Below are 20,495 nucleotides of genomic sequence, written 5' to 3' on the forward strand. Positions count from 1 at the left end.
ATGAACCCCTTCCACCAACTCCAGACATTTAATTTTTAAGCATATTAATTTGAAAAAAAAAAAGAAAACATTTCATTGTAAAACAGCAAAATTGTTGAACATATGATTAAAAAATAAAACAAGCTAACAATTAAACAACAGTTTGTTAATCACTTTCATAGTTGTGTCAAAAGTGCAGCTTATACAATGTAACATTTTGTTCAGTATTTGTGCAGTAATTAACTACCCTCTCTTTTCAAGTAAATGTTACATATTAAATTGCTAAAGTGAACCTGCTGATAAAGATTATACACTGCTGTCATTTAACATGCATTAACTTGTCCACAATTCAAATTAGCCACAAGTAAAATGTTGATTGTTGTTGTGTTGTGGCTAGTTTGAGTTTGCTGCTGCGGCTTATTTGCTCACTTGCTGACACTTATGTGGTTTCGGGTGATATTTCTTCTCTGAAACAGACGGAAACAGAGAGACACTGCAAGAAGTGACCAGCTCCTCTCTCTCTCTCTCTCACACACACACACACACACGCGCACACACACGCACACACACACACACACACACACACACACACACACACACACACACACACACACACACACTCCACTGTAGACATGATTCACCCTCTGATCCTCTCTGGGGTTTTACTTTACATCTCAGGTAAAACAAAACTATAATTCTATTTAAAAGCATTATTACACTATTATACAGTCTGTTGTTAAATTTTTAAAATGGTTTAACTTGAATTCTTTAAGCTATAATTATACTATATACATTAACATCAGTATGTACAGTTTGTGAGTGTTTTATGTTTTTTTCCTCTACATTTGTTCTTCTCTTCAGGTGCTGCTGGAGTTAATAGACTGAAACTTAATATAGCAGTGAAATCTGGATCATCTGGCATTATTCCATGTGTGTATGATAAACAACATAAAGAAAACCGCAAATATTTGTGTCAGGGGCCAGTTTGGAGCTCTTGCCATATATTGGCATATGCAAATGCGACAGGAAAATATTCCATCACTGATTATCCAGACCAGAGTATTTTTACAGTGCGATGGGACAGACTGGAGACCTCAGACTCTGGATATTACTGGTGTGCTGTGGAGACTGGTGGTTATGACACCGTAGACGCTGGTTATTATTTGTATCTGACGGTAAAATCAGGTAAAGAATATCTCTCCAAATTACCTTTTTTTTTCACTAAGAAACGTAATGCATTTTATTAAAACAGAATATAATATAAATATTAAATAATGTAGCTATAAGGAGTTATAAATAATGTAAACAGTGTTGTTGTTGGGTTAGTAGTGACAAGTAAAAGTACACAAGTAAAAAGAACTGAAAAAGGAGAACATGTTAACTGAAGACGATGACTAATGAAGAACCCATGTGACACCAACTTAGTTGCTTAGATATCATTTACTGTTGAATCAACACTAATTATTCAGATTCTGATTCCTCTTACAGTTTTTTTCGATTGCTAAACGACAGTGGGCACAACTGGAGTCACATGTGCAAAACTCTAACTACAGTCTGCACAGCAGCAGTTCATGTGGACCAAACTCTAGTTCGTTTTTCATTGCTTGAACACAGTTTTCAAAACTCTACACACTTATCCCATGACTTTAACCACAACCTGCACAACACTGTGGACTTACAGCACTTTGTTCAAATGCTAACACTCTGCTGTCAAAACTGTGAACCACACATTCAAAACAGAATAGATTTCAGCCTTGTGCCTTTCAAACACTGCTGATTTCAATTTCAGTTGAAAGCCTAAGCAGGTGTCTTGTTTTTTTTTAGACTTGTTAGTGAACACACACACACACACATAGGCTATATATAGTTTCTACCTTTTTTTTTTCTCATTACTGTAATTCCGTAAATTACTACAGACTATTGAAGCAAACTGCTAATTTTCATTTACCTTAAAGAATTATGTTCTAAAAATTTAAATAAATCATGTGAAAGAATGTCACTCTTTTCTTTGAAGAAAATATTACTTTGTATGAAGTCACTGAAATTGTTCAAAATGTAAAGATGAAAAGTTTGTATTTTGTGTGTTGGAGTTTGATGCTAGTGTTTTTACTCTCAGTGTGTTCTGAGTGACAGTGTGTGCTATCTCAGTGAGGGTTGTGCATAGTGTTTGGCTGCACTGAGCCTGTTTTGAGTCATGTGTTAACTGTTTAGCTCAGGTGACTGTTGGTAGTGCAGACTGTAGTTAGAGTTTTGCACATGTAGCTCCAATTGTGCTCACTGTCGTTTAGCAATCGAAAAAAACTGTAATGATTCTGGTTCCTTGGAGTGATTAAGTGAATCAGACCAGAGACCGCTGCAAATGGTGTTTTGATTCACTAAAGTAAGAACTGGCTTATACGAATCATTTGTTTGGTCATCAGAAACTCTTGCAGTGCTGAATGGTTTAGATTCATAAAAAATAACCAACTTATAGAAGTCATTTGTTCAGGAGTCAGGCTACACTTGTTACACTGTGTGTTTTTGATGTAGTAAAGAACCAGCTCATGAGAGTCATTTGCATTGGATTTGGACTATACTGTGCGTTTCCCAAAAGCATCATTAGCCAACTAACACAAGTTCTAGGGTTGCAAGGTTCCGTTGAACTGTGTTTGGTAATGATGCAAATTGTGACCATAGTTGCTTTTGGGAAACACACCCCTGGTCATGCGTATGTTTTAGATTCATTAAAAATAACTGATTCATAAGAGTCATTCATTCAGAAATGGCCAATGCTGGTTGGCCTGTATGGCTGAGTGAGTCTGAAATCACATACTCCCTTAGCCCTCTACAGCACAGCGTTGCCCTCAGGCAACGGAAAGTTTTCTTTAGCCCTATGTTTAGTAAATTTTTCTTTAAATGATAACAACCAATTAGAAAGGTCGAGAAAGTACCAAAGAACAGTTCAGTAAGGTGTTGGAGTCAATATCAAGCACCATTTAAAGGTGGGACGTCCTGTTCTGACACATGGTCACAGGAGCACATGGTGTGAGAAGAAGGCAATATTATTTGCTTTAGTGATCTTATTTAAAACGACATGAACTGTACATAAAAAATATGTGTGTGTGTATGAAGGTGTAGAGAAGCCTTTTGTCAGGTTTTATGAAGTTTTTTTTATTTTGCATGTTCAGAAATTCAGTTTTTCTTTTCGTTGCCTCAGGGCAACGTTGTGCGATAAGGGGTACTTTTCGAGGAGGTTTTAGACAATACCTCACATTGGCAACAATGTATTATAAGAAGGGAAGATGCAAGATTCCTGGGTGTGCAGGAACACCCAAAGTGATGTGCAAAAATTATAACATACACCACTATATCACAGCAGAGAAGAAGTGCTTTTTGAAGTTTCGTACGGAATGAAATCTTATTGCATGAAGTGCATTATATGGCATAGCACACTACATGATACAGACCTATGCATATATCAAATTCAATATATCAATGTCTTTCAAGTGTTTTTCCCTTTTTACTTAAAGGGTTAGTTCACCCAAAAATGAAAATTCTGTCATTAATTACTTACCCTTACGTCGTTCCAAACCTGTAAGACCTTTGTTAATCTCCAGAACACAAATTAAGATATTTTAGTTGAAATCCGATAGCTCCGTGAGGCCTCCATAGGGAGCAATGACACTTCCTCTCTCAAGATCCATTAATGTACTAAAAACATATTTAAATCGGTTCATGTGAGTACAGTGGTTCAATATTAATATTATAAAGCGACAAGAATATTTTTGGAGCGCCAAAAAAACAAAATAACGAATTATTTAGTGATGGCCGATTTCAAAACACTGCTTCAGGAAGCTTCGGAGCATAAATGAATCAGTGTGTCGAATCATGATTCAGATCATGTGTCAAACCACGTGACTTTGCCGCTCCGAACAGCAGATTCGACACACTGATTAATTATGCTCTTATGCTTCCTGAAGCAGTGTTTTGAAATCGGCCATCACTAAATAAGTCGTTATTTTGTTTTTTTGGCGCTCCAAAAATATTCTTGTCGCTTTATAATATTAATATTGAACCACTGTACTCACATGAAGCAGATCTTACAGATAAAGGAAGACTGTTCCATAACTTTGGACCAGCCACTGCAAACGCACGGTCACCTCTCATCTTCAATCTTGATCTTGGATAAGACAGAGTAATACTGTCTGAGGATCGCAAGCATCTAACTGATGTGTTCACGTTTAAAAGGTCTGACAAATAGGAAGGTGCCAGACCATTTAAAGACTTAAAAACAAACAGCAAAATCTTAAATTCAACTCTATAACTGTCATGATCACAGTCTGCTCCTGTCAGTTCCCGGACTACACTTCCCACAATCCTCCCTGCCAGTCACATGTTCACTCCACACCTATCACCTGTCGCCACATACAGCCATGCACACACTCCTCACTAATCACCACACCCAGCTGCAACTTGTTACCTGGACTATAAAAGGACTCTCACTCACACCATCCAATCGCGAAGTCTTGATTACCCTGTGTGTCAATTCTAAGCGTTTCCCTGTGTTTATCCTGTTTCCCTGTGTTTATCCTGTTTCCCTGTGTTTATCCTGTTTCCCTGTGTTTATCCTGTTTCCCTGTGTTTATCCTGTTTCCCTGTGTTTATCCTGTTTCCCTGTGTTTATCCTGTTTCCCTGTGTTTATCCTGTTTCCCTGTGTTTATCCTGTTTCCCTGTCTGTTCCTGTTCCTGCTCCTGCCTTTGACCCTTGCCTTGCCATCCTGTTCTGTGAATGTTATCTGCCTGCCTCGATCTACTGCCTGTACCCTGACTACGATTCTGCCTAGCCCTTGCTGTTCCTGTTTGCCCCTGCTTAGACCCTGCCTGTACGACCACGCTTACCACTGTAAATAAAAGCTTGCATATGGATCTTACCATGAGTCCCGCTTCGTTACAGAAGACTTCGCCACCACCACGATCCAGCAGCTTTTCTGATGAACACTGGTCTGGTAGGAACTTTGCATTTTTGTTATTAGAGCTCAAGCAGGGCTCACGATCGCTGGAGAATTACATTGAGGAATACTTGGACATTGCATATTGTTCAGACCTGCCGGACTGTGTGCTCATAGACTTTTTCTGTGAAGGCGTTAATCAGCCACTCAAGTCACAGCTGATTCGTGAGGGACCCCGTTCTTCACTTAGTCGTTTTCTGGATTATGCTCTATTGACTGTTGGTTCTGTGTTTACTGTGGGTGTCGCGGAGGAACGCGATTCCTCGTCTGGTTGTGTAATGGCCGCCGCGCCAGTTGACACTCACAAAATGGCGGTTACCACAATAACAGAGCCAAGTCACGTCTTCGCTGATCGCCCAGAGCCACGTCACGCCTTCGCTGATCGCCCAGAGCAACGGCACGTCTCCGCTGATCGCCCAGAGCAACGGCACGTCTCCGCTGATCGCCCAGAGCAACGTCACGTCTCCGCTGATCGCCCAGAGCAACGTCACGTCTCGCTGATCGCCCAGAGCAACGTCACGTCTCCGCTGATCGCCCAGAGCAACGTCACGTCTCCGCTGATCGCCCAGAGCAACGTCACGTCTCCGCTGATCGCCCAGAGCAACGTCACGTCTCCACTGATCGCCCAGAGCAACGCCACTTCTCCGCTGATCGCCCAGAGTCACGTCACGTCTCTAGATCAGTCAGGGAGCGGAGAGGGTTGCGTTCCAGCATGAATGATCCTCCAATGACTACAGCACGAGCGGCTGGCATTCCGAAACCCACGCCGGCCGCTTCGCTCTCAAGCCTGCCGGCCGCTTCGCTCTCAAGCCTGCCGGACGCTTCGCTCTCAAGCCTGCCGGACGCTTCGCTCTCAAGCCTGCCGGACGCTTCGCTCTCAAGCCAGCCGGACGCTTCGCACCCAAGCCAGCCGGACGATTCGCACTCAAGCCAGCCGGACGATTCGCTCTCAAGCCAGCCGGACGATTCGCTCTCAAGCCAGCCGGACGATTCGCTCTCAAGCCAGCCGTCCGCTTCGCTCTCAAGCCAGCCGTCCGCTTCGCTCTCAAGCCAGCCGTCCGCTTCGCTCTCAAGCCAGCCGTCCGCTTCGCTCTCAAGCCAGCCGGCCGCTTCGCTCTCAAGCCCGGCGGCCGCTTCGCACTCAAGCCCGTCTGTTTCAACGCTCTCAAATTCGTCTGTTTCAACACTCTCAAATTCGTCTGTTTCAACGCTCTCAAGTTCGTCTATTGCAACGCTCTCAAGTTCGCCGGTTGCTATGGACTCATGTTCGCCGGGTGCAACGCAGTCAAGTTCACCGGTTGCGACGCACTCAAACGCCCTGGACGCGATGGACAAGATGGCTGCTTTGCCAGTGCCTACGGGCAAGATGGCCGCCCCTTCGGTGCTCGCGGAGGTAGGGGGTGTTCCAGCCATTGAGTCCGCTCCAGGACCCGCTTCAGTCAGTAAGTCCGCTCCAGAATCCGCTCCAGCCAGTGAGTCTGCTCCAGTCCCGCATGCGCTTCCTGTCAGTCCCGTCATGGCCAGAAGGACTGTGTTCGCGTTCTATGTTCTGGCTGTTTTGCGGGCCTGGAGAATGCACTCAGGCTCCTTTGACCATGGACCAGTCTGTCAGTCCGAGCCCGCTGCCGTCCCGGAGCAGCCCGAGCCCGCTGCCGTCCCGGAGCTGTCCGCTCTCCCTGACACGGCCACGGAGGCCGTCACCGAGCTGCCCGCTCTCCCTGACACGGCCACGGAGGCCGTCACCGAGCTGCCCGCTCTCCCTGACACGGCCACGGAGGCCGTCACCGAGCTGCCCGCTCTCCCTGACACGGCCACGGAGGCCGTCACCGAGCTGCCCGCTCTCCCTGACACGGCCACGGAGGCCGTCACCGAGCTGCCCGCTCTCCCTGACACGGCCACGGAGGCCGTCACCGAGCTGCCCGCTCTCCCTGATACGGCCACAGAGCACCCCTGGTCGGCCCTGACACCACCGCCCAGGCCATTTGTCCTGCCGCTGCCGCTCAGGCCATCTGCCCTGCTGGCGCCACCCGAGCTCCTTGCCCATGAACCCGCCAATGCCTCCGTTGATTTCCCCAAGAACTTTTTGGGGGGGGGGCAGTATACCTAGGGGTGGGGAGCTTGTGGGTGGGGACCTTGCTCGATCACTGCCGGCATGGGCCTTTGAACTGTTATGGCCACTAATGGACTCTGACCCGCTGGGGTCATCTATGGACTCTGTCCCGCAGTGGCCGTCCAAACCATCTGACCTGCCGTGGTTGCCCGAACCACCTGACCTGCCGTGGCTGCCCAAGCTACCTGACCTGCCGTGGTTGCCCGAACCACCTGACCTGCCGTGGCTGCCCAAGCCACCTGACCTGCCGTGGCTGCCCAAGCCACCTGACCTGCCGTGGCTGCCCAAGCCACCTGACTTGCCGTGGCTCTCCGTGGCACCTGACCCACCGTGGCTGCCCGTGGCACCTGACCCGCCATGGTGGCCGAGTTCCTGGAACCTGCATTGGGGACCCTGTTCATGTCTGCATACCAGTCCCCAATGCACCCACCCCCCCTCCCTAGCTGTTCCGTTTACGTCGCGAGGACGCGCCTTCCGGGAGGGGGGCATTATGTCATGATCACAGTCTGCTCCTGTCAGTTCCCGGACTACACTTCCCACAATCCTCCCTGCCAGTCACATGTTCACTCCACACCTATCACCTGTCGCCACATACAGCCATGCACACACTCCTCACTAATCACCACACCCAGCTGCAACTTGTTACCTGGACTATAAAAGGACTCTCACTCACACCATCCAATCGCGAAGTCTTGATTACCCTGTGTGTCAATTCTAAGCGTTTCCCTGTGTTTATCCTGTTTCCCTGTGTTTATCCTGTTTCCCTGTCTGTTCCTGTTCCTGCTCCTGCCTTTGACCCTTGCCTTGCCATCCTGTTCTGTGAATGTTATCTGCCTGCCTCGATCTACTGCCTGTACCCTGACTACGATTCTGCCTAGCCCTTGCTGTTCCTGTTTGCCCCTGCTTAGACCCTGCCTGTACGACCACGCTTACCACTGTAAATAAAAGCTTGCATATGGATCTTACCATGAGTCCCGCTTCGTTACAATAACACACTGCATGGCAACCAATTAATAGACACTATAATCGGAGTAATGTGTTCTCGTTTACGAACCCCCGTTAAAAACCTGGCTGTGGCATTTTGGACCATCTGTAGTCGTGACATGGAGGATTGGGGTAATCCAACATACAATGAGTTACAATAGTCCAATCGAGATAAAACAAATGCATGTGTGACTCTTTCAAGATCCTTAGAATACAGAAAAGTTTTAACTTTTGACAAAAGTTTAAGATGAAAAAAACATGACTTAACTACTGCATATGTTGGTCAAACTTAAGGGAAGACTCAAAAAATAACTCAATAATTTTTCACAGTTGGTTTGATATAGGAATTTAAATGACCACAATTAATATTTGGTTTTCCTTTTCCCCCTGAGGGCCCAAAGACAATCACTTCAGTCTTACCCTCATTTAAATAAAAAAAAATTCAGAGACATCCAAGATTGTACATCGGCTAAGCATGCAAGCAAGGTTTCTAGGCCTTGCTTGTCATTATGTTTTAAAGGTAAATAAATTTGGGTGTTATCTGCATAAAAATGAAAAGACACTCCATGCTTCCTGCATGTGTTTAACTTACTAAAAAGAACCAACTCGTAAGAGTCATTCGTTCTGATTACTCTGATCGCTGAATGTAGTTTAAAAAAAGCAGTTTAGCAGTAGTAGTGCAGGAGGCAATTTTTAAATTCAGAAATGGAAATTGTTTTGAATTTAGCTGCTGTCAGAGTAGGATAGGTTACACTTTATTTTACAGTGACATTGTTACAGTGTAATTATATATTTAAGTACTGAGTAATATTAATTAACAACTTGTACTTACTATAGGGTTGGGGTAGGAATAGGGTTTGGTTGAGGGTTATTTGAATGTAATTATGCATAATTACTATGGTAAGTGCATGTAACATATGTAACAAGGACACTGTAAAATAAAGTGTTACCGTAGGATATTTTACAGTTTTCTGTGGTCATTGGTGGAAGAATGCATGTTTGATATACCACAGGAAAAACAAAACAAAACAAAAAAATTCATTATTCAGTTGCGTTCACCAGTTTTAAATAAAGTGTTACCAACCATAGAAAATACTTTACAATATCAAGGGAATTTAGATAATTACATTTTATAGAAAATACGACAATTGATGGACAAATCTTATTGTCTTTTTGACTGTGTTCAGCTCCTGACATGTCTGTGGTGAGCAGCAGTGTATCTGGACATGAAGGTGGTAATGTCAGTGTCCAGTGTTTCTACAGTTCTGGATATCAGAATAAACTCAAACAGTGGTGCAGATATAAAGATCAGAGCTGTTACACAGTGGGGAGGACTGACACATCCCAGAATCCATCAGTCCAGATCAGTGATGATGTTAGGAGAAGATCCTTCACTGTGCTGATGACTGGACTGAGACTCAGTGATTCTGGATGGTACTTGTGCTCAGTAGGAGATCTGCAGGTTCCTGTTCAACTCATTGTCAATGAACCCAAACATGGTAAGATCACAAATCAATTTGGATATAAAAATAGTGACACTCTCAATGCCCTAAAAATAACCAAATTATTTTTCTCCTTTCAAGCAATGGCAAATATTCCAACAGCTCCACCATCTGACTCTGAGACAGACATGTAAGTGTCATTTTTGACCATTTAAAAGAATCAAATGCAGCTAAATAATTTTGTAACCTGAAAATGTGGGCTGAGGGCTGTAAAAAGGTCAAAATATTTAAACGTTTTAATGCTGTGACATTATTTCTGTATGCTACTAGCAAATGTTAGGTCCACCCAATGGCCCAACGACAGAATCCAAAGGTGTCGGCGAAGGTTTAATGCGTGCAAGTCCTTTATTTGCGCTTCTGTAACATTCACTTAACTATTAATTTATTAGAAATTAGAATTACACTTTACGATTTTACTTGATCTCCATGTAGTAATTCAGATATTTGATTATTATGGGTATCTCATACTTTTAATTTCATTCATTAGGGACCCGATGTCGCACAGAATCTCCAAGTCGTGAGCTCACGGACACAAAATCGCCAATTCTGATCTTAGACCGAGGATGCAAGGTTAACTATTTACTTTTAAGTATAGGCCACTCCATGCATGCTCATAACAAAGTGTCATTTTCACAGTCACATTCATACAACTCGCTAAGTCAATGATAGATAGAAATTAAAAGGTCCCTGATAGTGTGGCCCATGCTCCATTCATTTGGGGCCTTCAGTTTGACCTATCCTGGACACAATATTTGCAGTGACACCAGACTCCACTTTATCTATTAGAAATAAATGATTTCAGAAGAATACAGAATCAATCAAATATAACATTTTATTGGTCAGGTAAAAATGTATCATGCCAATTACACAATTAAATTAAAAGCCAGTTCAGAAATTATAAATACATAACATCAATTGCTCAAAGATGAATCCAAGAGTGAGAAATGCATATGTGACAGTGGAGAAACACACAGCAGTGTGTGAGTTCTGAGTGCACTGCATTGGGGTTTTCTGATAATTCAAGTGACTTTGGTGAAATTGAGACCCTTTTACCAATCACACTAGTTAAAATTACCATATATGAAAGGAAAAAACAAACAAACAATAGTTTAACAAGATACATCATATGTGGTAAATTCTTAGTGAACTTTCAGTGACTTGACTCAGGGGGAGTGAAGAGGGTATAGAAAGAGGGGGATGCATAGATAAGCAGGGATGCATTACGCAAGCATGTATAACTCTCCAGATTACTGAGTTTTATTGATTTATTGCAGGGTTTTTGATCTCATGTTCTGTCTTAGCAGGAAAACCAGACTTACGAAAAGTTATAGTAATATTGTATATTGTTAATTAAGTGGCCTTTTCTCACAAGAATCAGAAATCACGTGACGCAGGGTAAAATCAGTTCCGCTATGGTTCTGCGGCTATTAAATTGATATGCTCTTTTCTCAAACATCACTTCTTACCTTTTCTGTTTTGTCTGTTTTTCAAGTTGCTGTATAATCTACAAAGAAATTATTTCCTACTTGTTTTTAGCTTAGACGGCCACTCAGACCGTTGCTCGAATTTACCGGAGGGCGGTTTTATTTTACCAGCTGTCATACAGCAGCTACATAAAGTCAAGCCATAAAGTGCGTAACATATGCATGCGAAAAACTGCTTATCATATGCACGCCAAAACTAATTTTGGCATATACATTCCACGACATTGCACACTTGTATTATAGATACGCATTTTCGTGTGATTGGGCTTGACATGGAGAATATAACCAATTTAAGTGCCATCACTTTGAATTAGTTCTTAAATTTAGCTCTTAATGAGAGCTCTGTAGTCAATTAATCACTAAGACCATTCAAACATTTATGACATTTAATTCGTAAATATACTTGGATTCCCGAACTGGTTCTAAGGCTTGGCTATCTATCAACCGGAAAACTTTTACCCAGCGTGCGTTGGTCATTCCGGAAGTCAAAAACCTGGAAGTGTGAAAAAGGCTAATACTTTTTCCTTATTAATGTGACCTTCAGCGCACCTTCTCCACAGTACTAACAGTTTACAAATATATTGTTGGACAAGCAAACAATTACATTAATACCTAGATGCACTATAGGCCAAAACAGAAATTCGACTATTTATCCCAATTAAACGACAGAGATGGGTGCTGGTGTAATAAACACTTTAGTTCTTAATACACAATATTCAGTTAATACTGAGTTTTACTCCAAAACAGGACACATTAAAATGTCATAAAGGAAGACACATGGGCAAGGCAATTATAAACCCCATTCATGTAAAAAACAAAACAAAACAAAACAAAAAAACAATACACAATACTTCACATATAAATAGTCAAACCAGAAACTGATCAATCTCCTTCAACGTGAAACACTGCAAACAGCACAATACAAATACATCTACTTTTAAGCTTTAACAAAGGTCACGAAACCACCAAGATTTTATGAAAGTGGTCCATATGACTAAATTCTAACTCTTCTGAATGGTTTTATTTTAATAACACTGAATGTATTGGCATACCTAACTGGAGTATTCTGGAAAGAAGTAGAGATGTCTGATCATGAATTAATAATTCAGATCTTTTTAATGAACCTGCTGATCCTGTTCCCAAAACTAGTGTAAATGCTTTTTGAGGAAAGAAGTGCATGGAGAAGAGTGACATTCTTTCTTCCATGGTAGAGACTTTCTTTCTTCCTTGGAGAACAAAAGGCCAGAGAAGGACGGGAATCTCCTTTTGTGCTCCACGGTAGAAAGAAAGTCATACAGGTTTGGAATGACATGATATGATTGTTCTTTCATTTTTGAGTGAACATGTTTGTCTTTCTCTTTTCACATTGTTTTGCAGGTTCACAACACAGTCATCTGCCAACAGAAATCCTACAAGTATGAATAAAATAATGAAACAGTAGAAGTAGCTAAACTGGTCTGATCAGATTAAATATTTTTAATGTGTTTAATAACTAGTTATGATATGAAATGTGGAAAATCATTTATCCATCAGAAAAGATGATGTAATACTCTGGAGACAATCATTGTTTAGATGCACCTCATACTATGGAAGCCCATTTCAGCCACATACAAAAAAATATGCTTTAGTAAATCATAATTATGACATAAAAATAGAATCTATGAGATAAAAAGTCATAATTATGATAAAAAAATTGTAAATTATTAGATAAAAAGTCATAGTTGAGATATAAAAAGCTATGATATGAAATTATGACATTAAAAAGTATGAAAAAAGTATAAAACTGTGCTTTAGTAAATAATAATTATGACATAAATTATAAATTATAAGATAAAAAAAGTAATAATCATGACATTAAACATCAAAACTGTGACAGTCTACTTCTTATGTCGTAATTATGATTTATCAAAGAATTATTTTTTTTCTTGGTGGCCATAACAAACAGCTTCTTTCATTAATAATAACACTGATCAAACTAATTTGTTTCTCTGTTTCTGTTTTGGCAGCATCTATGATTACTAAAGTTTTTGCTGTTCTGACAGAAAGTGCGACCACAGACACCGGCCCCGAGGAGGACAAGTAAGTCTTAAAGGGTTAGTTCACCCAAAAATGAAAATTCTGTCAATTATTCACCTTTATGTCATTCCAAACCGGTAAGACTTCCGTTCATCTTCGAAACACGACACTTCAAAAAGTTCATAAAGAGTTTGTGAAAAGTAGTCCATATGAATTGAGTGGTTTAGTCCAAATTTTCTGAAGAGACGTGATCATTTTATATAATAAACAGATTAAATATAGGCTTTTTTTTACATATAAACATTCATCAACTCACACATTAGTTGTGATAAACAGAAGCTCAAGCATGTTTGCTTGATGTGCAAGAACTAATGAGGCTCATTCTTGTTACGCATCACATTTGAGCTTCTGCAAGAACCAATGAGGTTTGTTCTCATGCATCAAGCAGGTTCAGTTGACCTTCTGTTTATGTTCGCTGATCAATGTTTATATGTGAGTAAAATCCTAAATTCAATCAGATTACAAAAAAAGATCTTCATTCATGTTCCAAAGATGAATGAAAGTCTTACGGGTTTAGAATGACATGAACGTGTAGCCTGACGTGGTCATACTCAATTCTAGTTCGAATATGAGTCTGATACTGCTCCATTGGGCTTTGATTATGGGGGCGTATTTCAACCGATCCAGGAAAGACCTCAATTAGATAGACCTACAACCAATCAGAGCTACAGAGTAAGTGACGTATGTTGAGCGACGCATAGTTGTCAACAGAACTCTTCTTAGCGACCATCGGGGCCAGCTGATAAATCAAACTTTTGCCGAATCCCGTAGGAAGGATGGCAAAGACATCTTTCCCATCGACAAATGCCTTGATCGCGGTCCTCTGTTCCTCTTTTAAAATTAATGCGCTGTCGATATCTTCTATAACGGACGTGATGGCGGAATCTACACATCTCAGTTCTTCAACAACAGCCATCATTGTTGTAAACTAATTGACCTTTCGCAAAGACCCGCCCCCCTTAGCGCTGTCACGCCACACAGAGTGGAAAATACATCGCGGAGCAAAGAGGAAACTGACAACACATCGACAGACGAGACAGAGCAGGTTACTTATGATATTAAACAAAGTCCCAGCTTTCAAACTGTGTAGTTATTCAAAAAAATCAAACAATAAAAACCGTTTTGTGGCTCTTTAATGTGTTGTGACCATGATCGTGACAGATTGTTGTAGCGCCTCAGCTCAAGAGGCTCGTTAACCGATAATATAATCAAATAAACATGAATGAACATGAGAATGAATGTTGTTTCAAACGCGGAAAGACGTCAATATGCACAATTTTTCAAGTTTAACTCCACTGAGGTTAATCTTCTAACTCCTGACTGCTTTGTCGGACAAAATGGCGGATGCGGCGTTCTGATTGGTTAGATCGCTTGTCAATCAAACTCCCCAAGCGCTCTTTGATGACGTAGCTGATTACGTTTCTGGTGATAATCTGTCAATCATCGCCCTGACAATGTGATTGGTCCGAACAGTTTCTGTTCGGGCATAATTACTCCTCTACAGATCGAGTCCAGACCGAACTCCCCGACCTCAAAATGTTGTGGGCGGGGCTAAGTTCGGCTGGCATCCAGGCTAATGAACGTGAGTAAATGATGAAAGAATTTTCATTTTGGTCTGAACTACCCCTTTAACAAATTCTCTTTATTGTGAATTTATTGTGAATTTATTATTTAATTCAATTCAATTCATATTTATTTGTATAGCACTTTTCATGATACATATCGTTTCAAAGCAGTTTTACAGAGAATGCATGTCAACATTACAATTTAAAGAATGCAGTAAGCAAATAATGTAGTAATTTAGGCAATTAATTTACAATCACTGTTAGCAGTTTAACTGAACGTAGAAGCAATGAGCTCCTGGAAAAATGAATTACATTAACAATAATTAGGATATAGAAATTGTGCAATGTGCATGTTGATCCAGATGATTGCGTCTTCTGAAATCCTCGCAGGAGTTGGCGCCGTCTCTTCATAGGTGTTGGTCATCTGAGGTCTTCTTAAGGGGCTGGATCCAAACTGAAGCTGATGTCCTCTCTAGTCACCTAGTCACAGAAAAGCAAATGGAGAATAATTAGCGTAGCTGCTGTTCATAACATTAAGCAAAGATAGTCACGTGCAATCGATCTGATATGGATGCATTATGTGAATGCTTGGCTAAACAATTTAGAGCTTTATAGGTCATTAGCAATACTTTATAATCAATACGGAACTTAATGGGTAACCAGTGTAGAGATGATAAAATTGAACTGAATTGAATTTAATTGAATTTATTCTTTAGAAAAATCTAAACTTCACATGTATGTAATGTTACATAATATATTTCTTCTAGTCTTTCTTCTGGCAATATATATGAATAAACATATTGTGACAGAGAAATGTTCAGTAATATTTAATAGTGTGTTATTGTCTTTTATTTTTCAGATTGCGTTTCTGTCTGTCACAGAACTAGAGATTTCTTTACATTGACCAGAAAGATCAGATGATTATAAACTGCTGATTCTGCTTTTGCTTTACACTCAGTCAGACTAAAGATCTGTGTGAAGAATGTGTTACACGTCTACATTTGCTAAATGCCTAAATGTCTGTAATGTTTTTTTCTTCTTCGATTTTTTTTCTTTTATCCAGTCACTTACAAATGAGTAACATACAAAATAAAACTACATAATTTGAAAAAAAAAGAAAAATTGTGTTCATCATGCATTTAAGGAGACTTTCAATGAATTTGAGGTCTGGACTCAGAGGTGCCAATTTATGTGTGAAAATTTGTTCAAGCTCCCTCCAACTATTCTTTCACAATTTGAGCCTAATGAATCTTGACTTTGTCATCCTGGAATATGGCCATGATGTGTCTTCCTACATGGTTGTTTAAGAAATGAAAAGCTACACACTACAGCTACAGAACTGATGCCAAATATAATAATTGTTGCAAGAAAAATAATAAGCACAGCAATAATGATCCAGTCATAGACTCTTAAGTATTTCATGTGTTTAAATCCAAACAGCGACTGTGTTGTTGTGCAAATTGTAAACAATGTACTTAGGCCTATACTCTTTGACACACGTTTGCTTAATTTGCTTTAATGAATAAGAATTTCAAATCTGGCATGAACAAAAAAGTAACTGTTCAGAGATCTGAAATTATTGTTTTGAGAAAATAAATTCTCATTCAAGAATTGGTCCAAAGCAGTTGACATGAGACTCTCTTTGTCTCCCTCTTCTGGTTTACACGGGTCAACATGCTAGGATCAACAAAGAGAGGTGTCATCCATTTCGAGACCAATCAAAAACTTTATACAGTGAAATACAAGCAAAGGTTGTTTATTCCACTTACTTATATCACTACATTGGGTTGGCCATGGAAACTGTTTGTCCAGTTAGTGAATCATATGTTTTCTGTTCTTTTGTGTTTGCGTGATATGCAGATCTACTCTAAACCTGAGGGCTGTTTCATAAAAGATGCTAAGAAAAGCGAGGATTAAACTCCAAAACCTGACTTGAATTAACCTAACAAATGAGTTTGGGCTAAAACGGTTTCATAAAAGGTAATTGAAGTTCACGCAGTCCCGCTAATTCGATCCAGGTTCACCTAGTCAAGATAATTTAGCGTGCACGCTTTTCTTAAGCAGCCCTAGAGGTCGATCATGGATCAAATCGATCCACCATAGGAAACGGCATACATTTTGTGCTATTTTATGCGTTTGAGACATGGTGTTTTCCTTAGTGCATAACTTACTTTTCACAAGTTTATTCTCCATCTGTAAATGTTAGAAAGTAATGCAAATATTTCCATTTTGAGGCTACACTTCACATTGAACGAGCGCTGCTGCGCGCATGCGCGCTAAACAGACGGGACGCAATAGAAGCGCAATAATTCTTAAATATACATTTCGCTAAAATATTTCATGTTGGACATTAAATGTGCCTTATGTACAAGTTTAAACCTACAAGTAAGTGTATTTTTTATGATAGTAACTGTAAATGGACTATTGTAATGCGGTAAATCAATATACTTTGGGACAATTACTGAGTTTAGATTCATCTTACCAATTAAAATTTAGTCTGTGCATATTAATTTTGTGATTTTAATTTCTGCTCTTCTAATAACCATAAAGAGTACTACTGCCAAACAAAACCAGAGAGAAATGTATTCATATATTTTAAAACAATCTAATTAAATATTGGGCACAAAACATTAGCCAGTAAGAAAGGAAAACCTCTCTCTCTCTCTCTCTCTCTCTCTCTCTCTCTCTCTCTCTCTCTATATATATATATATATATATATATATATATATATATATATATATATATTATAAAATTCAGGTTGATTAGGACACTTTTTCCCAGTCATTTCAATAGCAAAAAGTGTCCTAATCAACCTGAATTCCATATATATATATATATATATATATATATATATATATATATATATATATATATGAGACCAGAGTATAGATTAAATATGGGCCTTGGAAAAGGCTAGCTGTCTTTATTGTGCTTTGACTACAGTGGGTAGTTTCAGTGTGGACAACAACCATGCATGCCACTTCAGCAGGCTGCATCTTACTCTGTCACTCTTTTCATAGCTTTTGCTGGCTCTGAAACACTCACTTGGTATTTCTCCTGCTCTTTGTCTAGCAAAAAATCACTCATCACTTAATGAAAGCTTACAAATGAAGGCCTGATTGTTTCAGGGGCCTTGTCACAGGTTTATTGATTTTTAATTTCTGTGTTACTTTTGCTATATTTTCACACTTAAAACAATGATTTGGTAATCCTCTTGTATTCTTCTGTGCTAAGAAATAAGTCTCCTGACAGTTCTCTCCCAAGTGCTTCTACTGTTGTCAGCATTAAGTCTGAGAATGATTCAGTGGGCTATATAACACTTAATTTTTAAGAAATTACTTCTCTTTAAATGTTTTGTTTCTCATCATACTTACCTTTTAATAAAATATTAAAATAATACAAATGTCTTAAACTTACACCAATATATATATATATATATATATATATATATATATATATATATATATATATATATATATATGTTAATAAAGTCAAATAATTGTATGTGAGAGAGTCAGCTGTAATATCATTGCGTTTCTATTGGTCAGTGTTAGAGGAGCTCAGCTTAGCCTGACAGTTAGCCTGCTCCAGACCAGGGGTGCGTTTCCCAAAGCGAACTATGGTCGCAAGTTCCATCGTTACCAATAGAGTTCAATGGGACTTACGACCATAGTTGGCTAACGATGCTTTCGGGAAACTCACCCCAGGCTAGTTTCCAAGTATAAGTTGCCAGAGTAACTGAGTTTGAACTAATTTAAGTTTGTTTTATGAAACAGAATTCACTGACAACAAGTCTGACTAAGTAAAATAAGCCTGGCTTGTTTTCTAATCTTGTTTTATGAAACAGCCCTCTGAAGTAGATCCTCCTGTGATATATAGCACTGTAAATGATGAACACTCAAATGTAAATAAACCAGATACACCTCTAATATGATGGCTCTGAAATATGACACATTACAGTTTTTCTTGATTGCTTAAAGGATTAGTTCACTTCTGAATTAAAATTTCCTGATAATTTACTCACCCCCATGTCATTCAAGATGTTCATGTCTGTCTTTCTTCAGTCGAAAAGAAATTAAGGTTTTTGAGGAAAACATTCCAGGATTTTTCTCCAAATAGTGGACTTCACTGAAGTTCAACGGGTTGAAGGTCCAAATGTAGTTTCAGTGCAGCTTCAAAGAGCTCTACATGATCCCAGACGAGGAATAAGGGTCTTATCTAGTGAAACAATCAGCCATTTTCTAAAAAAAATAAAAATGTATATACTTTTTAACCACAAATGCTCATCTTGCACTAGCTCTGCGATCCGCGCGCATGAAGTAATCACGTTACAAAGGTCATGTGTGACATAGGCAGAAGTACCGTTCCAGTGACTATAAAGCAAACTGCAACAATTAAGCCAAAAAAGGTACAACAAGGATATTAGACGATTTTGAAGTTGGAGGAGAAAATTAGATTAAGTTTTTCGCCCTACTGTGGTACTTTCATCTATGTCACGCGTGACCTTTCAGTGTAATGTATGGCGCATCGCAGAGCAGAGTGCAAGACGAACATTTGTGGTTAAAAAGTATATATATATATATATATATATATATATATATATATATTTTTTTTTTTTTTTTTTTTAAATGACCGATCGTTTCTCTAGATAAGACCCTTATTCCTCGCCTGGGATCGCATAGAGCCCTTTGAAGCTGCAGTTTGGAACTTCCATCCGGCGAACCCACTGGAGTCCACTTTAAGGAGAAAAATCCTGGAATATTTTCCTCAAAAACCATAATTTCTTCATGACTTCAGAAAGAAAGACATAAAAATCTTAGATGACATGGGGGTGAGTAAATTATCAGGAAATTTCTAATCTTTTAAATACATTTCTTGAAATTATGCCTCCTTTTCTCGAAACTCTAAACACAAATAACTTCTCACCCAATTCCCCAAATGTTCTATTTTCATGTCAAAATGAAGCTCTACACTCAAAACCTTTGAATCTTGCTGAAAAAACAAACTTTGCCCTCAGACATGACACACACATGCACACACATGCACACACGCTACAATAAAGTCTTACACACTGATAAGATAAATTCAAAGCAATACTAACAAAATCCAAAAACCAGTAATAAGTTATGTTGCTTGTGGTTCTCCCCCTCAAGAAACTTTTCACATGAACATAAGTGTATACATTTGCACATTTTTTATTCACCAAACAATAACAACAACAAACATTCCAGCAGCATCACATCTTTGGTCTGGGACAGGCCAGAGAATGTCATCAACATCACAGGCTATATTGGTCCTAGTCAGGCATCTGGGGTAAAATCCTCTTGCATGCCTGATCCACCCCTGGCACGCATCAACTCAAATGTCTAGGCAGGCTTCTTCCATTTCGTCGTCTCTGTGTCCTACAAAAATTGAATTACTGATTACTGTAACTATAACACATGCTTTTTACAAAATGGATCAGACAGAAACTCTCTGTGAGGCAATTTGATGCATTTCTTTTCATTACAGTAGTATAGTGGAACATCTACAGTACATGTATGTGTTGTAAAAGAGTACAGCTCTCGAAAGTTACAGTAGAGTATCTGAAGTACACCTGTTTTCCTCCCTGAAGATTCAAGTCGCAACTCATTGCCCAGCCTCCCTCATAATCATACCATGGACAAGGACATGGTCAACTAGTGACACGAATTTCATCTGAGACTCTTTGTCTCCTTGCCCCTCATCCTCATTCTACTACTCTTCCTCTTTCTTCACCTCTTCCTCCATTCCTTACTCCTCCTCCACCTCCACTCCTTACTACTC

The 20,495-nt window shown here is 39.8% G+C and overlaps 1 protein-coding gene across 1 annotated transcript; it reads left to right on the plus strand.

The window, feature by feature from the left end:
• The first annotated feature begins 534 nt into the window (after positions 1-534).
• LOC125251245 (CMRF35-like molecule 1) lies at positions 535-13,151 on the plus strand. The gene is made up of 6 exons (XM_048164218.1): positions 535-657; positions 841-1,164; positions 9,250-9,561; positions 9,646-9,694; positions 12,426-12,463; positions 13,055-13,151. The coding sequence occupies exons 1-6, from the start codon at positions 612-614 to the stop codon at positions 13,129-13,131; spliced, it is 846 nt and encodes a 281-aa protein (XP_048020175.1). The 5' UTR covers positions 535-611; the 3' UTR covers positions 13,132-13,151.
• Positions 13,152-20,495: the final 7,344 nt, after the last annotated feature.

Source organism: Megalobrama amblycephala, linkage group LG17, assembly GCF_018812025.1.
Source record: "Megalobrama amblycephala isolate DHTTF-2021 linkage group LG17, ASM1881202v1, whole genome shotgun sequence".
NCBI classification, from domain to species: Eukaryota; Metazoa; Chordata; class Actinopteri; order Cypriniformes; family Xenocyprididae; genus Megalobrama; species Megalobrama amblycephala.

Excerpts from the sequence above, each read along its gene's own strand:
- LOC125251245 (XM_048164218.1), top strand. The coding sequence starts at position 612 with ATGATTCACCCTCTGATCCTCTCTGGGGTTTTACTTTACATCTCAG. Across the intron at positions 1,165-9,249 it reads GTATCTGACGGTAAAATCAG|CTCCTGACATGTCTGTGGTG; the intron begins GTAAAGAATATC and ends GACTGTGTTCAG. Across the intron at positions 9,562-9,645 it reads TGTCAATGAACCCAAACATG|CAATGGCAAATATTCCAACA; the intron begins GTAAGATCACAA and ends TCTCCTTTCAAG.